Here is a 25,679-nt window from a genome sequence, read left to right on the forward strand (position 1 = left end):
CAAAACGTGTGTGAAAACAATCATTCTGATAGATGAATGCAGCTTTAATTAATGCACCACAACTGTTTGTGTGTGTGTCTGTGTGTGTGTGTGTGTGTGTGTGTGTGTGTGTGTGTGGTGTGTGTTGTGTGTGTGTGTGTGTGTGTGTGTGTTTAAGAGGCCAAACATTCATTCAGTCTGTCTCAGAGCTGGCGAGAACTTGATGATTAGTTTAGAGCTTTGAACAAAATCAGGCATTGTCTGATTGCACAGCTTGAGCTTTGGTTGTGTGTAATATGCCTGGTTATGCAACCGTGCACTTAACTTTTCCTCCACACTGTAATCATTTTATGATTTGTACGCGTATAAAGACCTATTGGGGGGTTTTTTTGGTAGGGGGGTTATTGAGTGGGTGATGCAACACACAGAAACTACTAAAGAAGAATTTGTTCCACCTGCTGCTGAAGTCCAGAGGCACCATTTATTTCTTTATTATTATTATTATTATTATTATTATTATTATTATTATTATTATTATTATTATTTTAACCTTAAATCGTAACCGTAACGTGACCACGCAGAACGAACGCGAACATTTGCTGCTGGATTTTTTGTTGACCTGAATAGGAAGAAGGATGTAAACAGCTGGGGTAAGGAGAGAAACTTCTGGATGCTGAAGGCTTGAAAACTTTGGGGAAAGGTTATGAGAGTGAGTCATACACCACCATCTGATCTCGCTGGCTGCAGCAAAGTCTGGAATAAAGGTGTATCCTGGTGTGTGTGTGTGTGTCTGTGTGTGAGAGAGAGAGAGAAAGAGAAAACAAGAGACTGGCGGAGGGAGGGACTGATTCGTCTTGGTTGCCATGGGAACATAGCACAGTAGGAGCATGTAGCTACAGACACAATGGCCTGTGACAACCATATATGGCAGGGACTTCCTGTGAAATGGCCTGCAGAGGGGAGAGGAGCTGACTGACGTTCGGCCCTCGCCCTGACTCAGAACGTCCCTGCGTTTTTTTCACGTCGCCAAAATGTTCACCTTCTGGTGTTGCTTCCGCTGCTTAACATCATCAAATATTCCCTGACTGGTGTTGTCTGTTTTCTGTTTGCATTTACTCCCTCAGACATTGTTGGTCAGGAACAAAACAGCAGTGGAAATCTGTCTGACCCTGACTAACCTTCTGCTGCTCTTTTATTCAAATGTTAAAAGCACATCGTGTTCCCTCCCCTTGAGGACAACATGTTCTGTTATAGTAGTGAACAACAGCTGATACTGCTGAACCAGGAGCACATTCACTTATCAATCTGTATGTACAGTTAGGTTCATATTTTCTTTGGACAAAGACACAATTATTGTAGTTTTCTGTGGATTTTAACCCCTTAGCAGTCCTATTAGTCCCCTAAACCATCCAATGTCCCGTGGGCGGTACGTCCGACTGCTAACAGTTTAAATCAAACAATCACTGTGTGACTGAACCATAGACTTCCAGCTTTAATTCAAGGGGCTCAGCAAATGTATTCCATTAACTCTTTAGGAATCACTTTTTTTTATACACAGTCCCCAATTTTTAGAGGCTCTAAAGTAATTGGACATTCGTCTAACAAGCAGTTTAATGGCCATGTGAGGCCTGTTCTGCTGTTATTCCTTGAGCTCATTCCAAGTGTTAAAATTTGAATTTGGAAGCTGTTCACTGGACCTCTCAATATGAGGTCTAAAGATCCATTCTTAAAAAGAAGGAATGAACTGGCCAGCTCAGCAACACCGAAAGACCAGAAAGATCACAGAGGAGAACTAAAGTGGATGATCAGAGAATATGTTCCCAAAGAAAAACAACTTCATAACATCAAGCCAAGTCAAGACCAACACTCTTGGGGAGATTGGAGTATCATTGTCAAGGTCAACAATCAAAAGACACCTTCAAAAATATAAACAGACACTTGTGCAAACTACTGGTTTGGCTCAAGAGCAAGACATCCATCCACGTTAGGCTTTGCCAGAAAACATCCAAAACAGCCTGCACACTTCTGAAGCAAATTCTTTGGACAGATGAAACCAAAATGAACTTTGGGGAGGAGAAAAGTAAGAGAAGGAGAACAATAGCTCATGATCTGATCCACAGTATCTGCCAAACATGGTGGAGTCAGTGTTATGGCATGAGCATGGATGTCTGCCAGTGAAACCAGTTTACTAGTGTGTGTCGATGATGTGACTGCTGGTAGAAATGATAGCAGATGGACTGTGATAAGGCGTACAGGGCTGTACTCTGCTCAGACTTGAGAGCATGCTTTTCAGTTACTGAAGAAAAACTGAAGACAGAGAGATGATGAAGATGATGTAAAGGTCTAAAGAAAACACAGCATTTGGTGATATCTGTGGTTTCTAGACTTCAGGCACTCACGATTTTCATCTAAGCACTGAAAACAGTCTTTATATTTAAAATCATGTTATTTTGTTCGATTACTTTTGAGCGTCTGAAAATGGGGGACTGTGTCAATGTCCAATGACATTTGATAGGCGTTACTGTGATCAGGTCTCATCACTGGTAATGAAAATAAAGACAATGTATTTATTTACAAACTTTATTTACATCTAAAGTGTTGCGTTAAAGGCAAGTTCAGTGGTGCAGTTTCCCAGTGTGTGCCGTCTCCTCTTGCTATGTGCAATTTGCAGGTTTAAGTATTACTACTGCTGAAATATTTGATCACAAGTGTTTCTTTACTCTGTTTTATATCATTCTGATCGGACACGTTATGGTTATTGGACTGCTATTTACAGATGTCAACTTGGGATTTTTGGAAATTTTGAGTATTTTGGGTAATTATAGACTACAAGCATTTAATCAGTAAATCAAGAGAGAAATTAACAGATTAATTAGCCGTGAAGCTTATTCTTAGTCCTAAATTAGAATAAATATAACAAAAACTGAGATCTGGGGAGCATGTGATCTTACATCATCAACACATTTTCTCAAAATAGAGACATTTTGAGCGGTAACCTGCTATTCCTGAGCTTTGAGTTCACAGCCTCCTGATATCAGGACACAAATTAGAGTTAGGTCTTTCAAATAAACATCATAAAAGACATCACATTTTGGGCAGTTACATTCACTTGAAAGCCAAGGCTAATTTTCTCCATTGTAGTCCTGTGTGCCCCAACGTATTAGTTAAAGTTGAATAAATCCTCAGAGTTAAAATGCAACAAATTACTCAAAAATCACTGTGTGATCATATTGCTGTTAGTTATGGATGGACATCTTCACAGTGGAAATAAGACTTCGACATCAGAAAGACTCTTGGCAGACAGTAGAAGTGTTATTTTTCCATCCATGATGTCAGTGCATGATGACGATCTCCTATAGTTTTTAACCTTGCTCCGGGTCTTTGGGTGTGCTGAAAAAACAGCCTTGAATTCCCACATTAATTTTCCCTTCAGCCAACACAGACATAAAATTCTTGATCACATATAATAAGCTGGACCTGAGGAGCTGCACAGAGCAGATGTGAGGCGAGAATTATCTGCAAGGTAGTGAAAGCCAGATAGTGAGTGCACGTAACACAACACGTGTGCTGCTAAGCACCACCTGGTGTTCTTTGTGTGTGTCTGGCTGCTCCTCATTCTGCACATTTGCAGGGTAGACCTGGACACCACTAAAGAGGCACAGAAAAGCAAAACAATCGAGCTATAGACAACCGCACACTCATACGGAGACAAAGAATGCGATCGGGAGAATCAAACTGAAATCAGAGCTTTTAAAATGTATCCACATAAGGCACAGGTGTGGTGTTTAGTCTGTTTAAATCAAACTCTGGTTTGTTTTCTGACTTTGTGCGGTTCGCTTGTGCAGGTGTGTTGACGCAGTGATCGCAAGACCTTTGGAGGAGTTGGTCTCGTTGCGTTTCTAAATGAACTCCAGAGTGGTTAGTTTTTGGTGTGAACCTCATCCAATCAGGATCCCAACCAGCTACCAGGTGTATGTTGTAAGTTATAGCTAAAAAAAAAACTATAACCCGTGTGCTTTGCATTCTGAGACGCGGCAAGATACTATAGATGTGCAAAAGTCTACACCAGCTAACAGCTAACTGTGAAACAAATGCAAATGTTCAGTGTACTCCAATAGTCCAGGACACAGCACCTTTTTCCTGTATTTGCTTTTGTTCCTTGCATCCCAGACACATCTGGGCATTAAGGAGACTGTATAAAAAAACCCCAACCAAACAAAAAAAAAAAAACACGGGGAAAAGCTCCAAGTTTACAAATCATCAAATTATTCGGACCACAGTAAACAAGCTATAGGCGTGAAAATGCCTTTATTCATAACTTATGTAGCCAGTTCAGAGTAAGCACCTCCAAGTCTAAGGCCATTGTTCTCAGAGGCCAAGATGAGTTTACTATGTAGCCACCCTACAGAGTAAAGCTCTTCCATGCTGAAAGAAGGTGGTTAGGATGCCTCCTGGGCAATTCCCATTAGAGGTTTTCCAGGCACCCCTCACTGGGAGGACACCCAAAACTCACTGGAGAGATTATGTACCTCATCTGGTTTGTCTTGTCATCTTATCAACTTTAGATAATCAGAAGGTAATGGATGGATGGAGAAGTTATGTGACTTGTGTGGTGGGAATAGGCAACAAACGATTAGGTAGAGCTACTCTACAGACCTGCTGTGCAGTATGTGGAGCAGGTCATCTACTGATAAGAATCCCTGGCTGCTCCAGTCTGCATGCCAAATATGCAAGATACTAACCCCAAGTTGCTATGAGTATGAATGTGTGTGAATGTTAGAAAGAAAGAACTTAAGCATAGAAGAAAGTGTTTATGTGAATGAGGCATGTTGTATAAAATACTTTAAGTGCTCCGGTAGAGTAGAGAAGCTCTATATAAGAATCGGTCCATTTACCACGAGTCTGGTTCACTCTGAAAAAACGCTTTCTTAACTAATCCCTAACTTTTTAACAATTTTACTGTGTTTTCAGAAGAAAGCAGCTATTCAAAAAAATCATTCTATTTTTAATAAGCATTAGATCTAAAAGGTTCACACTAAGGATTTGTGATAAACAGCGCTTGTATAGTGATCAACAAAGCAGTCACAGTTGTGTATTGCTCACAGTGAGCTTATACTCCATATAAACTGCAACACACAAAAGTGAATGGAATATATGTAAAAGCATCTCTGTCGAGTATCGGATTTATGTTGGATATGTGATGGAGCAAAAAAAGGATGGTGCAGCCTTTGCGTTCCTTTATCAGACTAGAAAAACACGTTGTCTTTGGTCTCTTTCATGAACAGAAAGCCTTCTGAGAAATATGCTGAATCAATGCAGAACAAACAACTTCTCGTCCCGCTTCCCAGCACAGATGAAGTTTAACTCTCCGTCCTTGTACGTACCGAAGAACATCAAAGCTCAGAGACTTGTGTGCTGAATGTTTGTTAGGTGAATCATGCTCTGTCTCGCCAATGAATCATAATTGCACAGAAATAGAATAATTTGAAATTAACGAGAAGGCATCAAAGTGAAGGAAAATTAAATGTTATGTTACAAATTCCATTTAAAATTATTCAACCTTGCAATTTTAATGCGTCGCTTGGATGCTGCCTCGTTCCCCTTTTGTATTGACGGTGGTCGTATTTAGCATTAGTCTTTTGGTTGTGTGTCGGCGTGTGGGCAGATTGTTGCTTCTCAGGCTGACATTGTCACTCGAGCGTCGCTCTGAGATGATGTCACAAGCACACAAACCCAAAATAAAGTGAGAAAACATTTTGCACTCATACATAGTTTCTCCTTCCCCTCCCCTCCATTTCACCATCTGTCCCCCGGCTCTCCTCGGATGCCTCATGTCAGCTAAAATTAACTGAGAAGTGCAGATGTAGTCAGGAAGAATCGCTCTCTCGCTGCCTCGGCGTCTCACCTCGTGCTTTCCGTCATAAGCGGCTCCTCGTGAATGGAGAGACTTCACGCTGAAGTGTTTGGGGCAGCTGACCCAAAAATAAATGCAGGGTGTCTCGAGAGGATTCCCTGCTGGCAGCGGCAGCTTCTGAACTGTGAACACATGATGTCTGCAGCCTTCAACACATCTCTTGCTTGGAAAAATCCAATCATGAAAGGCCCAAATGTACTTTGAGCAGAGGGGATGCAACAAATACAAAACAACAGCACTAAATGCATAAGGACACATCATTTCAGGCAGCTTTGGTGTTATGAAACAGAGCTGCTCTGGTGCTTTTATTGACTTCTGTTATGTCATTTGAGAATTGAGAATTGAGTCATATGAGAATTTGTAATGTTTCACTGTGTTGTCCCAAAACCTGCCTTCATGCATGATTTTATCTATAGAATTTGCTCAAATATGCTGAAAATATTCAATTTTTAGAACAGAGTGTGCATATTTGGATCTAAGAATAAAGGCTGGATACACACAAGCTTCCAAATTCCTCATATGGAGGAGGATGTGAGCCGATGACAATGTAGAAAATCAAGATCACACATTTTTCTCTTATACTGACATTATTAAATAACAGTTTTAAACCACTGTGCTTGTTTACCCATACAGCTTGTAATAGCTGAATGTGTTGCTGCTGGGTACCATAATTGAGCAGGCATTATTTTATGCTTGTGTGGATTAAATTGAATTTTTAGACGCATTCATGTCTCGACTTGAGGAAAGGCAGTGTTGGTCTATACTTGGTCCGCTCTGTCACAGAAATTTACAGTTCCCAGATGAAGAACGGTGCTGTCTTGTTTTCTACTTAGGAACCGAAAACACTTTAATTAACTTGCAGGCTTTACGTCGGCTCCGTGTAATGGGTTATTTAAACAATGAACATTGTACTGTCACACTGCTCGTCAATAGCAGTGACAGATCTCCTGGATATACTTCACATTCACTCTGAGGCTGTATTTTTATTTATTTATTTCTTTTTTCAAGAGTCTTACATAATATGCAGCCAGTGCATCAATCAGGGCATCACTCAGCAGGAGACAGGAGCACACGAGGTGCTTTTCAATCTTCGATACTAGCCCATCTCACTTGTCATTAATATTATTATTATTGTTGTTGGGTTTTTTTTTTTTGTTTTTTTCTAAGCATAACACTTGCTGCATTTAACACAGTAGGTGTGAAAGAAGCTGAAAAACAGCGTCTTTTTGTGGCTGCATTGTGGCCAAATTGGTATCCTTACTCCAACAGTGGATCTCCTCATGTGTGAATGTTGAGTCACGCTGGAAAAATGAACCTAGAAAGAAAACAAGTTACACTGAATTCATTTGGAACCGTTTGCTTTACAACCTGGCGACACATACTGGGAGAAAAAAACCTGCCTGTGTATCACAACCACAAACTTCTCCATTAACTGGTCTTACCAGAAAGTCTTCCAGAGCTTTTGTGGTGGAGTTGTTTCAACATTTAGCCTAAGGTGGGCCCATTTTACAAGCACTTTTTAAATGACCATAATCCTGTTATTGTTGAGACAAAACTCAAACGGTTTCTGAAAGTAGATAAGACGAGCTTTACGGAGATATTTAATGTATCATAGTAGCACAAGGCATTCATAAGGCACTGCTAGCTGAACACTGATAGAAAGAGATTTCATCATCTGTGTGTCACCTTGCTGTAACTCCTCAACCAGTCTGGGCTAGAGAGAAAATTCAAATGCTTCCTGAAGGATGAGATTTTATTTTTTTCATTTACAGCCAAAATTAGTAAATAGCTCCAGTAGGTCTGGGTGAATCTTGTTTGCAGTATCCTCTAGTTTGGCCATGTAACTTGAGGAATGATAAAACCTAAAGACATGCAGAGGACGCTGGTGCAATGGCTGCTGCTTTGGGTGAGACTTCTAATAAATAGAAGAATTATTGTTCTTGATTTTTCCTGAGGATGTTTCCATGAGGAAGTGTAAAGCTCTTAAAGTAGGACAGGCTGCTCCTGAGCATTACAGCCTCCTTGGTTGGATCTATATCTACTGCATTAGTTATATTATCAGTTCTAATCCGCCCCTTTCTCAGCTTGTCTCATATAAGCAAGGAGGCCAGTGGATAGATATTTAAAATATAGATGTCATTTTTTTGTACTACACCCCCCTCCTCTCTCTCTCTCTCTCTCTCTCTCTCTCTCTCTCTCTCTCTCTCTGTCTCTGCTCACTGGTGCGCGTCAGAGTTTGCGCAAGCAGCCTCTCCGCCTCTCTGTGTAGTACACTACAGCCCTGCTCCGTCTCTCCCATTCACCACAGTTTATTATCACACTCGGACGGAGCGAGTACAAAGGTGCTGTTCTTCCTCCTCCTCTCTTTATCCCATTTTGGATTATCACTGTGCTTTTCATCATGCTGGAAGTGGAAGGTAGGAAACCATCCCATCCAGGAAATAAACCCCTGTAATGCATGCAGCTTTTATAATACCATTTCCCCGGGTAACGTAAAACTTTAATTGTCCCTGGATCGGATCATTTTTGGACACCTCTGATTGTGTCCGCCGTGTCACCGCAACACATGCCAAGCTGCTGACTTTGTAAAGTGTCGTGTAGGGATTTTTCTGGTAAGAGGTCAGTGAGAGCTGCCGTTAAAATGTTAATGCTTTTGTTGTGTAACCAGGAGGAGTGTCTGCCTGTGTGCGTAATGCCGTGATGTTGAATTTCATCAATGAAGAGCTTTAGGAGAAGGGTTTCTTTATTTTTTTATGTTTTAATGATGATAATGATGATGATGATGATGGCGATGATACGTGTGATACAGCGGCAGATGTTATATCTTAGTCTCTTTCGTGCTTTCCTCCTTTGTCTTGAATAATTCAGAAAGTTCTTTGATCTCAGCAGGAAATACACAGACTTGTGAGCTGGGCTGAAATTGTATTTAGGTGAACGTTACAAATAATAGGAACTCTTTACATGCTGGAGCTCTTTATATCTCAATGCCAATATAAACAGAGCTCAGTGCTGGCAGCCATAGAAAGGAAATTAAACCGCATTTTTTAAAAAGGGGTGTTTGTATTAAGTCTTGTAGTGTTTTCTGAATTCTGCTCTGAATCTCTTCAGGAAGATGACATATGCCTTCAGCTGAACTCAGTTGCGTCTCTGACCGTTTTTGTATTCTCCAAGCAGCCTCTTGTTGCCAAGAAACAATAAGTCATGTTTTCAGTAAGATGAAATACAGGCTGGTGGGTTTTTTGCCGGTTAATGATGCTCCTGGATTTTTCTTTTTCTCCCCCTGCCAAACTGCACACAGGATTGGTGTGCGAGGTTGATTAATGTATGTTCTTGTTTAATGAGATGCTGTTGCTGGGTTTGTTTTGTTAGACTGAAAAAAGAAAAAAAAAAACTAGTGTGGACTTCGGTGCTCTTCTTTATCTTTCTCCCTCACTCTCTCCCTTGCTCTCCTCTTCCTCTGCCTCATTCATGTTAATGGAGAGATGCTGAGGGCGGAAGTGTAGGCTGTTGCTAGACACTAATATAGCTGTTCTAAAAAAATAGGCATTTGCATTTAAGGAGTCATCTATTACAATATTTATGTGTTTTTTTTGTTTGTTTATTTGTTTTTTTAAAGTGGTCGCTCCACTCTCATCCATCCTGCTCCGTTTTTTCTCTCCTTTCTTTTCTCCCTCCAGTGAACGGGACGCCGGCCAGTCAGCTGTCAACTCCTCATTCGGGAAAATCTCCCAGCCCATCCCCAACCAGTCCAGGCAGCCTTAGCCGACGCAGGGTAAGAATGGGAATACACGAGCACGCTCGCAAAGCACGCACTAAGAGTCAGCCCGTAGCATTTAGTGACTCCAAATCACAAAACTTATAACACAATTATTCTATTTTCTCAGGAAATGGACAAAGCCGGGACTGAGCATAGGCCGACTACATCTTAGAATCACTAGATTATGAAGAAAGCACAACTTCCCAGCATCTTTAGTATTTCAGACCTCACCCAGTGCTGCTCTGGGCTTCCAGCAAGGCAAATGTTCATTTCATTTGGATATTATAGCACATATTCTGTCCCTCATAAAGAACTCTGTCTGCCTTTGGTGGCTCAGCACTGAATAACGTTAACACTGACCTGTTGAGAACACCTGATCTGTCAGTCGGTAAATTGTGCAGTATCTGATATAAAGATGAGACTGGCTGATTGGCAGTCTGCCCCAGTCTGCAGTGTGTTTTTAATTTCCAGAAATTGGATTGCATCCTTCTTCACCTGCTGGGCATTGCATTGCATTTGACCATCTTTCAGCAAAAAGATGCAATCAGTACACACTTCTGATATAGAATTTCTTTTGTTTTTTTAATCAAGTCACATTATTTTGTACATGTCGAGTTGTGTAAATGATGTAGAAATACATTTTATACTAGTCTATTTGATTATTTAAGCCCTTTTTTGTCATGTATGCCTGTTAAAGTACCTTAATAGCAGTCTGTTTTCTGTAGCTAACAAATAAAATTACTGCTGTGCAGAGCAGGAGCATGCAACTCAAAGGGAAAACTTCGAATGAAATATCTCGACTTCGTGTACACTGTGCGCGCGCGTGTGTGTAGATGCTTATATCAAAGTATTTGTTAATCCAGTCTTTGACAGTGATGTGGGTGAGCTTTTAAGAACAGCTCCAATCCCAATCACTCAGCTTTCTGACAGCATCTCTTAAATTTGCGCTTAAGCCGACTGCTGTTTTAGTGTCTTCTCCCTCCTAAACAAACACTCGCTAGCTCAGTTCACCTCAGCCTCTAGAATACCGAAATACAGATACATGTGTATCCACATAGGCTTCTACTCGCAGGTTTCGTGTGTTTCTAATGCGCACTGATTAAAACTCACTGCACGTTCTGCCTGACTGCAGGGATGCAGCTATGATGTATGTTGCAACTATTTATTTACACAGGCGGATTTTATGGGAGGAAAGCAGAGGGGGTCATTACCTTTTATATAAGTATGTGTGTGCGTGTGTGTGCGTGTGTGTGCGTGTGAGTGCGTGTGAGTGTGTGTGTGTGTTCATGCATGACCGTATCCTCAGTCAGCGTAGGTTAAAGAGTCCATTCCTTGGATTTTCCTGTGCTATTTTCCGTGAATCGGGAAACATAGATGAATGGAAGAGAGTCTGAATCCATCAGTGAGAAGTTATATTGACGCAATCTGAAGGTAACCCAGGATAACAGATCAGCTATGAGCTGTAGCTATAACAGGGCTTCCACATTCATCTGAATTATGGAACTGGGTCATTATAGTTTACAGTGTTGAGAGGAAATGTTCTGGCTCGTGCGCACATTTATAAGCTCTACCTCCCTTTCTATGTTCTTTGCTCTGGTTAAATAAATGTGGGGCAGTCATTGTAGAAAATGACCCCGCCCACTTTCTGCCTCTTCCACAATATGAAAATCCAGTGCTATAAACGCAAACACACCACCTATCCTTTGGTTTTCGTAACCTCCTTAAACCTTCTTTTCTAGCCCATTTCAGAGCTCACTGTTGCAGCAGTTACATTCTAGTTGAGTGTCTGTTTCTCAAAGAGGGATTATTCCAGCCTCTGCAGCAAGCTCGCGATGGCTTGACTGCTGTAAGGAGGGGAAGAAGCCTCACAGGCCATTATCTCTTCCTTCCACTCTGCAGCTCCACGCTCTTCAGCCATATTACGATGTAATTCTCCTCTCCACTTCTTACTTCTTCTACCTACCCTGTTACAGATTTCCTCCCTGTCCCTGTCCCTTCCCTCCCCGACACCTTCTAATTTCTCTTTTACAGTCGTTTCCCAGTCATTCTCACACCCACCCCCTCCCTCTCGCCTCCCCATATCAAAGGGTATTAACCTCATGGGGAGAAATTATATTCCATCATCTCTCTTATAAATGTTATTTAATCTTCTTTGAGAAGGAGGCAATAAGTCCAAGACCCTAATTTGCACATTTCCTCCTCTCCTTCTTTGTGATTTGCGTGTAAACCCGCACGAATAATTACAACTCTGCACCCCTTTAAAACTAGCAAGTAACATTACCAACCCTGAAGAGCAATCTGAGGCTTAGAGTGGCTAAAATAACACAGATATGAGGTTTAGGTGGTAAAATGCAAGTTAAATGTAACAAATAAAAGAATGAAAAATCTATTTCCTAAGCAGCCACAGGGGCTCAGTGACCTACTGCGAGTGCTGTATTTAACAGTTCACCTCGCTGGACCATGCATTTAAACACTTAAAGGCACTTTGCTGCTTGAAGTAGGTTGCTAGCACATCTAGGACCATCACAACCTATTTCCCCAAGCAGAGACTACAAGCATAGCATTGCACCATTGCATGCACACGTCTTCAGAAGAAGGTGCATGCATAGTAACTTTCATGTTCGTGCACACTTCAGTGGAACACTTTTGTACAGAAAATTTGTGCACAGTAGCTTCATGCACACTTACACATTTTGTGTGGTGTTTTTTTTTTTTTTGCGAATTTGATGCTCTCTGTGACCCATTTTTACTAATTGTCAAGCGACGCATGAAAGTCTGGTCTACATTCACAAAATCGTCCCCCTGCCCGCCGTCCCCCCGCCCTTCCACTTTGCACTTCTTATGAGCTTTTCAAGGCCGCTTGCCTCAGTGAAAGCACTGAGAGCATCCTAAATTTCCGTATTAGTTTTATTTTCATATAAGATCTATAGACACATTATTCCACACAGGCACGCACCCACAACAGTGTTTTCTGTCAATATCAGCTCTGAGGCATAATTCAATGTGCCACCGAGGTCAGCGCTCTTCGCAGTCTGTCCGCTCCATTTGGTGTGAAAACAAATAAACATACAAAAAAAGACAATGCATTAAGAGGAGAGAGTGACAGATCGAAGGCGACACTAACAGAAGGTCTGTGTCGCAGCAGCTGTGATGCATTTAGGAGAGTCTAAGAGAAACAGAGTGCTAATTGTTATCTGTAGTATCACCTTCATCCTCCTCTCACCGTTCATCCATTCACATCCGTAATCTGTTGAATTGCATGCTCCGTCTCTCATTCTCAGCGTTCACGTTATGTGTCGGGTGATTCATTTTGAAATTATTTGTGTGCGAGTATGTGTGAAAGGAAGAGTGCCGACTGAAGCAGAAAGTGCGCATCGTGAACTTCTTATAAATGTCTCATCTCATTCCCACGAGTGTATTGTTGCTGAAGATTGTATTTGTTATTTTTGGTTGTAATATATTTCTTATGTGTTGTGTTTGATGTCATTAGTTGGCTTGTTTCTGTGACTGTCAAAGAGACCGGCCGCATCACACGGTGGACTGACCCGGAAGAGTGTTTTTTGCCTTTTTTTCAAGAATCATTTTTTGTCTTTTGTTTGTTTGTCACACGCACAAAAACAACAACCACAGAAAAACATCAGTTATCCAAATTACTCACTAATGATTCAAATAGCACTCGCATCTAAAAAGGCTTGATGATAATTTTGGCTTTTTCCATTAATGCGGATTTTTGTAAACATGTCAATTATCGACATGTTGTCGTGGTTCCATCGTGCGATGCTGCTCTCTCTTTTTGGCTCATTTTTGTTTTTGTTTGCTAAATGTGTTCATTTTCATTTGTTGACGTCCTCATTAAATTCATTGTCATTTCATTTTCATTTCGTGGTCTTTATTCTCTTAACTCGACACCGTCACTCATGTTCCTCATGTTCCATCAGTACAGCCGTGGGGATGGCGATTTTCTTCTGTAGCACATTTATCAGTGCTTCTCCTTTGTTAAACCTGCCTGCTGTGGGCATTCAGCAGAGCAGAACAGCTATTACAACACAAACAGTCTCAGAGGAGCAGTTATCTTTCATTGCTCACTGCTTTTACTCTCAATTTCATATATATATGGGCGGGGCAGCCTAAATCTCCCCTTCTTCCCTTCTTTAATTTTCCCTGAAGTATTTAATCACGTTTCTGTGATTTCCTGGGATTGGAGTCCATACGGATTGTGATTAGGAACCTTCACTGTGTCCAACTGGCAGAGCAGAAAGACAGAATCCCCCAAATGGTTTTGATCTTTTCATGAAAGTCAAGTAGATTATGTTTTCTGTCCGTCTCCCGTACCCTGTGTTCTTGAGGAACGACAAGAAGGAAAAAAGTCCCATTAGCATCAAATCTTATTCGATTTTTACCACCAAAGTAAACACTAATAAATCTTGCTTCTGCTGGATATTGCCTGACAGGGAAAGCAAAAATAAGAGGTCTGGCTCTGGCAGCCTGAGGGACAGAGACCAAGAAAGCCTCGTTATGTGTGCTGTAATCAGATTCAAACAGAGGCTTGAAGGACAAAGCTGGCATTACGCTTAAGTTGGTTATGTAAATGTGTGGTGCATTTTTTAATGCTCGGCTCTACAGTTGACAGATTTCCTTTCCAGCCGCGGAATGAATGATTCTTTCTTTCTGCTGCAAACCTACTTCTGAGATGATGCTCCACATTTAAGGTCAACTGTGGACATCCTGTTTAATTCCTATTTATGAGCTGATCAGTATGCAGTTGCTGAGTGTTGCCCTCGCAGGTCTGAAGAGCAGTGGCTCCAGTCATGATGTAAAAGGTTTGTCAGTGTCGTTGTGAGTCATAGTTACAGAAAAGGTGTAGAGATGTAGAGCTAGGAATAGTGTATTGTGCAACAGGGAGAAAGCTGGAGTGTCTAACAATAACAAGACAGTTCCTGCCAAATCTCATGATCAATATCAGCCAGACCAGACTCCATACATTTCTCTGCTGCTTCATCACTCCACCTCTCTCCCTCTCTCCCTCTCTCTGTCTTTCTCTGTGTTTCCCACTCTGTCTGTCACCCCATCTGTCTCATCGTTTTCCACACAGAAACGAGAGACTCAAATTTCATAGAAGGCTGAACCTATCTCTCAGCCCGCAGACAGGAAGTGCCCATATATAGGCTACCGTCTCTACACTGGAAGCTGCTGTTCTCCTGTCTGTGAGCAGTTTCCATAGCAACAGTATTTTGTTTCCCTCAGTGGCAGGAAGCGAGAGAGAGAGAAAGGAGAGAGAGAGAGAGAGAGAGAGCTAGAGAGAGAGAGAGAGAGAGAGAGAAAGGAGTTCAAAATGAGAAAGCGAGCTGAGGACAGCACTGGATGTGCGATAAGAGCACAAGAGAGGTAAATATCCGAGTTGGGATGAGAAAATAAAAGAACAGAATAAGGATGTTTTTTGAGATAAAGCACAGGAGGGTCATTGGCTTTATGGGTATTAAGTGGGTTTTCTTGTTCCGGGATGAGTGCCCAGCCAACAACAACATTACATAAACCAAACTGAGCCTGACTCACAGCTACATTTACCTACGTGGTTTTCAGGTCACAGCAGCTGAGATGAGTAAAAGAGCAGACAGCTACTGTGGCAGAGATACAGGGCAGATCAGCTCTGCAAATAGTTTTCAGATCCAAGTCATTACAGGCATGGCTTTTATCCCAGTCTGCCAGGACAGCAAGCTCCCCGGGATTTACAAATGCTTAGGACATTTCTCTTTCACTTAAAAAAAAGACATTCAAGATCACACACAAATGTTCTTTTCTGAGCTTTTAATCACAGACTGTATGTAAAAGATGGAATTAAACGCCGTGACATCACCCACAGAGTTTAAACATATCTTTAAGACTCAGTTTTGATTTTAAGGATATCGTCATGTTGTCAATTTTTGGAGCCAGAAGTCACTGTGTTTGAACAATAGGGTCCAAGTCCAATATTAATTATCAAACAAAATCACAGACAGCAGATCCAGCTCAGTGACTTGAAAGAGCAAATGTGAAGCTTAGCAGGCAGCAGTCTATTACGGTGAAAGGGATTATTGATGAGCGATTGTTATACAACGGAAAGCAGCAAAATACATCTGGCTACACATGTAATGGGAAAAATGTGTCATGTCCTGGAGAGGTCGTCCATAATTATGTAGTTGAGTCATGCATGACGCTCACAGACACAGACCATCTACAGAGCAAACTGCACTTGTTAATAATGCACAGTGGCAACGTTGCTCCACTTATATTTTAGAGGAACTGCAATGGTGCGTGTTGCCATCACTGGCCAGCCTGCGTCTTCCAGCTGCAGCTAGTGGATTTATTCAAGCACTGGAAACGCCCCAACCCCGAAGACTGACTGTAAGCCACGAGAACGGATTTGAGCAGAGGAGAGATTAGTAAAGAGTAAAGAAGGTGGTAAAATCCACCGAACACGTGAAAAACGCCACCTTCCAAACGAAACAGGATGAAAGTCTTCTAGTGCAGTAAAAGACTGAAGCAAAACAACAGAGTTTGGCAGCGAGGAGAAGAGAAAGGTGCACAGGAGTGGAACAGACACAGAAATACAAGAGGGGTAGATTCCCATTTACAGTCCCGACTAGATACTCTCCATCCTTGTTGCTTCCATGACAACCAGACAGAAGGTTACAAGGTGGAGGGCATAATGAGTTTTTGTCTTTAGATAGATAGATGCAGACGCCTCTTCTCATCCTCTCTCTTTCAATTTAATGACCCCCCACTTACTATCCAGATGAAAGGCATCTGTCACCGGAGCCCATGTTTTTATGATTTATTAAAGGTAATCGTAAGGAGTGAGAAAACAGGGAAGAATTACTTCCAGTTGTGAGGTGAATGGAAAGGAGCTTATTTGGATGCAATCGTCTCTATGATATAGACACACATAGGGGGGTTGCTGGCTTATATGCAGATCAAGTAAGTCTGTTCGGACTCGTTTTCAGATTTTTTTTTTCATGAGTACAGTATAGACACAGCACAGGGCATTACATCAGAAAGATGCGCAAACACAGCCACAGCAGTAGGGCTGTTGTGAGGATAAGGCGGGTTACACAGTGTTCCTTTGTCTATTTTTGAACATACATATTTGTTTTGGCTAGGACTGTAGCAGAAGGGACTGTGATTGTGTTTGTCTGGGTTTTTTTTATCGTGATTATGGATTGCAAACTATTTTGGGTAATGCCGCAGATTAGTAATAAACCCCTTTTCATCCTGCTCTCTACCCTGTTCCTTTCTCTGCAGGGGTCCCAGGGTTCTTCCACCTCTCTGTCTTCCACTAAAGGTTCGAGCCCAGTGGAAGATGGTGATGGACTCGTTCCTGAAGGTGAGGAAAAAAAGCTTGCTTTGTGCTTGCAAATATCATGAATGTCTGAATCATGCGCGTGACCTTTGACGCGTCCCTTGCCTGCATAGCATGATTAGTACACGATGCTTACGGCAACTTTCCGCTCTTATGCTGTCTTACTCACCTCTCTGTGACACTGCTTTGAAAGGCTGGAGGATTTTTGGTCTCATATGTGACATTTTCATCTTTGATTTTATTTATTTTTTTAAAAAAGTATCCAGAGGACCTTTTTTCCCCCCTTATAGATCTTTTAAACAGATTCATGAGACTCATTAACACTTAGCTGAGCATCGACAAATCATGCCTATTTGCATCTTGATTTATAAACAAAAAAGTCTTCTGTGTGATGTAATTGCAGACCTCACTGGCTGTAAAAATATGAATCTTTTAGATTTAAAAGGTTTCTGCTATTTGCTTATTTTTACATTTCAAGTCTGCAATCATATTACAGTTTGTTTAATTGTGAAGGTTTTTAAATCTACCTTTATGTCTTGAAGAGACTGGTTAGACAACAGTTGATAATCAGACATCATAGCTTCCTCAGCATATATCTGTGTATATTCTATGGTGCTAAACTGTGTAAACCAGTTTATGTTCCCTCTAAAAACCAGTGCTTCTTCTCTGCAGCTGAAGTTCTAGTCAATGAGGTTCCAGCTGTGCCGTCCTACATATCAGACCGTTACAAGGTGGGGCGAATGTTAGGAGATGGGAATTTTGCAGTCGTCCGGGAATGCACGGAGCACTCCACAGGACGAGAGTACGCTCTGAAGATCATCAACAAGGGCAAATGCAGAGGCAAGGTAAACAAACATCCACCGAATACGACCCAAAAAAGGCAAAAATTGTACTGACACGTCAAGAAGGCTAAAGCTCCACATAATCCTAACTTCAGAGGATAAATTCTTCCTCCTTTCACCCCATCCGGGTGAGGCAGATGGCCGCCCCTTCTTGAGCCTGGAACTTTCTTCCTGTTAAAAGGGAGTTTTTCCTTCCCACTGTCACCAACACGTTTGCTCAAAGGAGGTCATGTGATTGTTGGCGTTTTCTCTGTTTTCTTTGGACTGTTGTGGAGTCTTTACCTTACAGTTAAAAGGGCCTTTAACTATTGTTGTGATTTGGCATCATTTGAAAAAACTGAATTGAATTGAAATTCAGTTTAGATAGCTCATTTTTTTCCCACCCATAAAAGAATATTTTGCATTTTTAGAGTAATATCCCTGTTTTGCTTAAAGACCCGCTGATATCTTCGGGTTAATGTGCAACCTTTATGGGAAGGATGTAGAAATGTACTCCAGGGTGCTACTGAGTTGCTGTAGAGAGGCACCAACAAAGGTGTGACATACATAAAATGAAAATCTTCTAAATGTCAGGCTACTCTTGATTCCTTTACTGAATGTCTTCCACTTGGCTGAACACCTGAACTTCTTTTTACCAGGAGCACATGATCCAGAACGAGGTGGCCATACTTCGCCGGGTCAAACATCCAAATATCGTCTTACTCATCGAGGAGTTTGACACTTACAACGAGCTCTACCTGGTCATGGAGTTGGTCAAGGTGTGTGGCCATGTTTGCACACTGTTACTTTATGAGTTTGTGCACCATCTGCTCCAGTTAGGAACGAGCAGGGACATTTTGCCAAGCTGAGATAACGGATGGGTGTATTCTCTTACAATACAAGGGTGATCATCATTATCTCAAATCTACGACTTAGAGGAGCAGGGAGGCAGTAATAGTGACAGAGACAGAGGAGCGGCATTCAGCCTGTGAAGCAACTGATGAATTTTTCCAACCAGTCACACAATTCGGGACTAGAGTGAATCCGCCAGTGGCCCCGAGTGCTCGTGCGCTCGCGTTCTTCATTCTCTCTCGCTCTCTGAGTCAAGAAATGTTTGTGCATAATTCAGGAGCCAGGAATGTGATCCATCTGTTCGTGCTGTGATGTGGAGTACTACAGAATATAGATGAGAGGCAATTTGTGGAAGAAGTGTGTGTACTTGTGAGCATGTCCAAAGTAGGAGGATCAAGAGGAGGCTGTGGATGAATGGGGTGAAAAGAGTCGCTGCTAAAATAACAGGGGCCGAGAGAAAGAGAGAGATAGATGAATTGAAAGTAGAGGATAGGCGCAGAGAACGAAAGAGAGAGAGAAAATGAGTGTTCTTTTGCTTGGTCCTGCTCAGTTCAAGTCCTTTAGTTTAAACTGTGGAAAAGCAATAATGAGGCAATAATGTGATCAGACAAAATTGTGTTGCAATTCCAGGGAAGGCTCATTCCTGTTTTTACACGCGGAAATGATACCCATAAAAAACAGTGAGGAGAGGATTTACAAAGGACTGATGTAAATCCCATCTTTTGGCTTAATTTCTCATTGACTAACTTCAGCAGCCACGTCCCAAAACTTTGCAGAATGCCCCCAAATTTACAGCAGTATATTCATGTTCGTGTACTTTTGGGCCTCCGATAGCGGAGGCAGAGAAAAATAAGTGAAATGTATTAGCTAAAGCCTGAGCTGGCATTTGACAACTCTCATATTGAAACAGCTGCCAACGAGCAGGTCAAAGCCTTACAGTGTGCTGTGCTGTTCGAGGATAGAGGGAGATTCAGCACTATTTTAAGCCTCTGTTCCACTTAGTCCACTCAATGAGAGAAACGCAGAGGGAATGAGAGGGAGATTCGGACAGGATGAAAAATCAGAGAAAAGAGACTGAGAAAAGCCTAAAAAATGACAAAAATGAAAAGAAATATTAACGGGGGGGGGGTCGTCTTTCAAGCAAGGTGAAGAATTAGGATTTACCCCCACCTCCTTGCTGCTGCTGAGCAGACAAAAAAGTCTTGTGGTTAAATGAAGTTTTTAGCCTCTTTTCAGAAAAAAAAGGCAAGCAGCTGTGAAAATTTGCAAGTGAATCTGTTCTGCTGGTGCAAAAAACACCAACCAAACTCTTGTGACATCTCCTAATACTGACCCGTCCATCATGTCTTGTCCACAGGGGGGAGATCTGTTCGATGCCATCACCTCTGCCAATAGATACACAGAGAGAGACGCCAGCGGCATGCTCCACAATCTGGCCAGCGCCATCAAATACCTTCACAGCCTCAACATTGTCCACAGAGACATCAAACCAGAAAACCTGCTGGTGAGTGGACGTCACGCAGATTGCATACATGTAACTTGGTGCGGCACTGGTGCACTTCCTCTCCTTTCCCGCCGCCTTTCTGAATGATCAGTGAAGTAATATCACTCACTATGGGGCCCTCCCAGAGCAGAGAGATGACTCATCCCTGCTGCCCTCACACCTTCTGCACACTCCTTCTCCAGCCTCCCTCGTTTGTTCTTTCCTTCCCTCCTTCTCCCTTCTGTCAAACTCCCCATGGTCCTTGCTTAACTTCAAATACCGCTCTTTGCCCCCCTACTAGAGATTGTCTGGGCAGGAGTCAGACTTCAGAATTCAGCTTTTTAGCGGCCACATTTAAACCTAGTCAGCCGATTTCCTGTTTTGCTTTTTCCCTCCAATGAAATAAGAAAGCCTTGAATGGTTAAAAAAAAACAGTGGCCTTCTATTCATGTAACTTTTTGAAGGTAATGACATGCAGATTACCCCATCCATGTAGCAGACACCCAGCAACACTAACATTAGTTTTATTTTTGGCCACATAAATGCTTTGCTGCGTTAAAAAGCTGGTCGCTCGCTTCGTCTGTGTCTGTAGGCGTAGGGCAGATAGAGTAGCTACAGCTGTGAGCTGTTAAACAACACACTGAGTGGTGAAATTATTAATAGCAACCCCCATCACATAATGTGTTTTAAGTTTGTTTGTTGTTTGTTGCCCTCATAATAATGCTGTACATTATGATCCTGCTTCTTTTTTTAAAAACATTTTTGCATTCCTGTGTGTTTAGGTGTACGAACATGCAGATGGCAGCAAGAGCCTCAAACTGGGAGACTTTGGTTTGGCGACCGTGGTGGACGGACCCCTCTACACTGTCTGCGGGACCCCAACATATGTAGCACCTGAAATCATTGCAGAAACAGGGTGAGAGCTGCAGCTGCATTTAGCAGGCACCTTTAAGATCAAAGTATGATCACTATGACGGCCAACATATCTGTCGTGTCTTAATCCATTTACAGTAGTAGATATTTGCCTTAAAGGTCATGCTCTGCACGTTTTCTCTATGTTTGCTTTGATTTAACCTCTCTTTTTTTTTCAGGTATGGTCTTAAGGTTGACATCTGGGCAGCTGGAGTCATCACCTATATCCTCCTGTGTGGTTTTCCACCCTTTCGGGGGTAAGTTAACAGCAAGCCCTACCCTACATTTCTCCCTCTGCTTTAGCGCCTTTCTTGAAAGTGTGTTATGCAGGACCCTCTACTGGTCAGCAGTAGTATTGCACCTTTATTTGTTGACTCGCTAATTAATATTTGGTTGATGCACCCATTCATGTGAGCATTTTTTTTTTTGCAGGAGCAGTGACGATCAAGAAGTGCTGTTTGATCAGATACTAATGGGTCAGCTAGAATTTCCTCTGCCCTACTGGGACAATGTGTCAGAGACCGCTATGGTAAATATCTGCTGTATGTCTGATTGGTGTGGATGGATCTACATGTTATAGAAAATCCAGAGTAAAAAACTAACTGCTTTTTACTTTTGGGGGGGTGTAGGAGCTGATTCGATCCATGCTGGAGGTGGAGGTCGATAAGAGATACACTGCCCTCCAGGTGCTGGAGCACCCCTGGGTCACTGTAAGTACAGTGTCAGTAAATCTGTTCATTTCCTTTGTTTTCACCAAAACACTGAATTTACTTCCTTTCTCCTCATTTGTCTAATCCAGGACGAGGGTCTGTGCGAGAATGAACACCAGCTGTCGGTAGCAGGAAAGATAAAGAAGCACTTCAACACCAGCCCAAAAGGCACTGACACCACTGCAGGAGTGTCAGTCATTTCTGTAAGTAACCATTAGCAACCATCTAAAGATGTAGCTGTTACACTGAGTTGCATCAGTTTGTAGAGAAATCAGCAAGTTTTTCACGTGGCGTTTAGATTGATTGTGCCGATTTCTCTTTTGTTGTTCAGTTGGATGACAGCTTTTCTATGCAGAGATCTGGGTCGTTGGATTTCTACCAGCACCCGGCCATGTACTGGATAAGGTACGCCAGGTTTCCATAGAGACACGACTGGGTCACAAATCAGCGAGAAATCAAAACAGACCAAAACAGTGTCTCTAAAATTGATGTCTCCCCCTCCTTTGCGTGCTGCCCCGCTGACTGGCTGCTGCTGTGCTGCTTTGACAGCCTCATGTTGTACTTTCTGTGCTCGGCTTTTTGCTTTTCTCCTTTCATCCCTCGCTGTAAACACAGATTTAATTCCTGCATTACCTGCATCGCTATTGTGCGTCACCGGTTAAAGCCTTGTCCTCTCTGTTGTGTCACCTTTTTATCGGTGTCCCCTGCTTTTCTTTAGTGTGTGTGAGTAACGACGTGCCCAATTAGAATCACCCTTGCTGATGATTCTCCTGCACATCTCGTTTGCACAGTTCATTTGTGAATGAACCCTTTCTAAAGAAATAACCCTGCGGTGTTGCTTGTCTGAGTGATTTGCTGTGATGTTTTTGTCTGATGTGATGCTCCCTCACCTGGTTACCTCCTCAAACACCAGGGCTCGTTACTGAGCTCACATTACCTGACTCCTCTTGTGTGACTGTGTCCCCTGATTTAGGAGGACCACAAAGTTCATTGTTATAAAGGTCACAGAACTTAAAGTAACATGGACACTGACTAGAGGAATTAAAAATAGGCTGGAAAAAATTAACAGTGACTTAATTTATGAATTATTTGGGTTGAGATTCCCAGTTTTCCAGCACGACAGAGTTTAGTTTGACTGATTAGAAGTCCTGAACATGATGGACCTGAACTTGTGCAGATGTTTCTGATTTGTGTTGTGATTAAAAAGTGATATCCAGAATCTCCTCTTTATAACATTTACTGTGCCTGAAAAATTAAACAAGAATGTTGAACCTGCCTTTATCCGAGAGATTTATTGTGGAAAATTAGATAGACTGTTCCTCAGATGCACAACTAAACATAACATTTCAGAAAAGAAGAAACAATTGTCAGTGTCCATGGTTTTTCACTTCCTTGTTACTGTCCAATTAAATATTCATTAGTAACTTAATGAACATGTGCAAAGTTCTTCTGCTCCTCCTTCCTGGATAATCGACTGTGCAGCAGACAGATCTGATCCTCACCTTTTCCTCCTTCTCCTCTCTTTTTCAGGCCACCCCTCTTGATAAGGAGAGGCAGGTTCTCGGACGAGGATGCCACCCGGATGTGAAACCCCTGCCGCTGCAGATGATGCCAACTGTGAATTCAGTAACAACAACAACAAAAACACTACGGGCGGAGCCCCCCAGTTGCCTCCCTGGCCTGCCCACGGCCCCTCCCTCTCTGACCCCTGACACTTGCTCTGACCCCTCCCCAGACCCCAGACTCCCATCCGACTCTGATGACATCTCCATCAGCTCAGCCAGCACCGCCTGCTCCCCCAGCTCGCCCTTCTAGAGAGCAGGCGAAGGGGAGTAGGGGGAGGAAGAGGAGGAAGGTGTGCAAAGGAGGAGGCGGCGAGGGAAAATCCTCATCCAGCTCCTCCCTCTGCATGTGGAGGAGGAGGAGGAAGAGGTGTCAACCCCTTTCTCCCAGTATCTCTGAAAAAAAGAAATAAAAATATCAACAGAGAACTTCACACTTCCCTGAATCCAACTTTCCAAACCTGGAGGAAAGATGGACCAAGGGGTGGATAAGAAGACGTTAGAGAGGTTGGGAGAAAGATTCAAGAGGCAACAAGAAACAGGGATCGAGAGGAAGAGGGAAAAGCCAGAGTGAGGTGAAAGACTTTTGTTGATTTCTTTTTAACATTTTCTCATCTGAGCACATGTTGTAGAGCTCAAGGAGCAAGAAAGGGCTTTACCCTTCAGTGATGATCCGGGCTCGACATGGAAACTTCCTCAAGGCGGAACAGCTCTACAAGGCAATATGAGAATATGGACCAATGTTCATGTTTTATTGAACCTTATTTATTCATACTTTAATTCACAGCATTTTTTGATATGTATTTCTCTTTTTCATAGAAAAAAAACAATGTTTTTATTGACTTCTCCTTAGAGCTTGGTGGATTTAAAATAATGGCAAAGTGCTTAGAAGTAGAGTGCAGAAACGTTTAAGTAGGTGACAGCAGACGTGATGAAAACACAACGTTGGAAAGCGAGCTAAAACATGTTGGGGAAGGATTTTATGGTTTTTTTCAGTTGCAAAATGTGTTTTAAAAATGGCTTTGATGAAAAAAAAAAGATGAAATTGTGCTGTGACGCTGTGCTCAACACAGTTTCGGCGCTGCCTTCCCCCCTAACGTTGGATCGCAGTCATACAGTTTACATTTTACACAGACTGCTATTCTAAGACGACAATGGTGCATTTGACTGCTCCTTCTGGTTTTGTTACTTGCTCGGTTCACGACATCTTGATACACAAAACTCAGCAGCATCCTGGTGCTTGTGTAGCAAACTTGACATCTGAACCCATTTGTCTTCAAGCCACACATTTTCACAGTGATCATCACGCTAATTCTTTTTATATTTTATGAACACTAGACACATGTTTCATCAACATGTTCAAGCTATGGTTGGTGCAGCTCAAGTATATGGTTACACAGACACGTTTTCAGATGGAGAAGGCGCACAGTTAACAGTTCACAAGAGGTGCCTATTTGCACATTTGCACTGCAGTCTAGGTGCAGTGAGACATGATCGAGAGAATGACAGTATGGATGCCAGAGAACCAGCAGTACAGCGAAAAAGGGTGGAGGAGAATTTATTTCAGCTCTGTACAACCTCATTCATGGCTTCATTTCTTCAGATGAAAGCATGACAGACATACAGTAGCCTATTCTTATAAAAGAAACAGTTTAGTGATGAAGTATTGTTTATATGTTGTGTAAATAACAATTTTATTTATTTTGATAGTTCACAATACAGTATATTTCTTTACTAGTAGTCAGTCTATGAGAATTGTACAATAATAATACAAAAAAATACAACAAAATCAGTCATACATGCGTATCAGTCAGTCAGCGAAGAAAAAAATAATAAACTAGAGGAGATCATCAGGTTGACGTGAAGCGTTAAGCATGGGTGAGTTGGATGGATCGGTAGTGGATATGAAGAAGAGATCATCAACTTTGCCTCCTACTGGGAATGATGTCACTTCTTTTCTTCAGAAAAGCAGCCAGTAATATGGTTTCCCTTAAACTGATGTGAGATAAGAGATGAGAAGACAGATGAGTGAGAGAAATACAGAGAAGTGTTAGGTTTTTTTGTTTGTTTGTTTTTTGCAGATGATCTCCTTGCAGTCATCACACCAGTCAGACTCTCTGTATTTATTCTCATCATTGCACATATGCGGTAATGTGCTGCCATATTGACCAGATCAGTATGAACTTGTGCTCTCCAGCGCACGGACACGTGGTTTACCAAAGTGCTCTCACAGCTGACCCACTGTATTACAGTCCATTGCAATACCAATACCTGTACCTCTGTTCAACAATGGTCTATGACTATAGTAATAATTAAAATATGTTTAAAATCAAACTGTTTGAGTCTTTTGTTT

General features: G+C 42.0%; 1 protein-coding gene across 4 annotated transcripts in view; it reads left to right on the forward strand.

The window, feature by feature from the left end:
* The window catches only part of dclk1a (doublecortin-like kinase 1a), a 47,804-nt gene extending 22,144 nt beyond the window's left edge, over positions 1-25,660 (forward strand). The window contains exons 1-13 of one of the 4 annotated variants that reach the window (XM_014335422.2): positions 8,147-8,310; positions 9,571-9,665; positions 16,929-17,010; positions 17,659-17,831; positions 18,467-18,586; positions 20,017-20,163; positions 20,925-21,058; positions 21,234-21,311; positions 21,487-21,583; positions 21,684-21,764; positions 21,854-21,967; positions 22,096-22,169; positions 23,295-23,488. In XM_014335422.2, the coding sequence (XP_014190908.1) occupies positions 8,295-8,310; positions 9,571-9,665; positions 16,929-17,010; positions 17,659-17,831; positions 18,467-18,586; positions 20,017-20,163; positions 20,925-21,058; positions 21,234-21,311; positions 21,487-21,583; positions 21,684-21,764; positions 21,854-21,967; positions 22,096-22,169; positions 23,295-23,352 (1,269 nt within the window). In that variant the 5' untranslated portion in view covers positions 8,147-8,294 and the 3' untranslated portion in view covers positions 23,353-23,488. Of the gene's footprint in view, positions 1-8,143; positions 8,311-9,570; positions 9,666-9,777; positions 12,730-16,928; positions 17,011-17,658; positions 17,832-18,466; positions 18,587-20,016; positions 20,164-20,924; positions 21,059-21,233; positions 21,312-21,486; positions 21,584-21,683; positions 21,765-21,853; positions 21,968-22,095; positions 22,170-23,294 lie in introns of those variants that run through there. The other 3 variants (XM_014335421.2, XM_014335423.2, XM_042223344.1) reach the window with 3 other exon arrangements.
* The last annotated feature ends 19 nt before the right edge of the window (positions 25,661-25,679 follow it).

This window comes from Haplochromis burtoni, unplaced genomic scaffold, assembly GCF_018398535.1.
Source record: "Haplochromis burtoni strain Fernald_Lab_line unplaced genomic scaffold, NCSU_Asbu1 Contig_109, whole genome shotgun sequence".
NCBI classification, from domain to species: Eukaryota; Metazoa; Chordata; class Actinopteri; order Cichliformes; family Cichlidae; genus Haplochromis; species Haplochromis burtoni.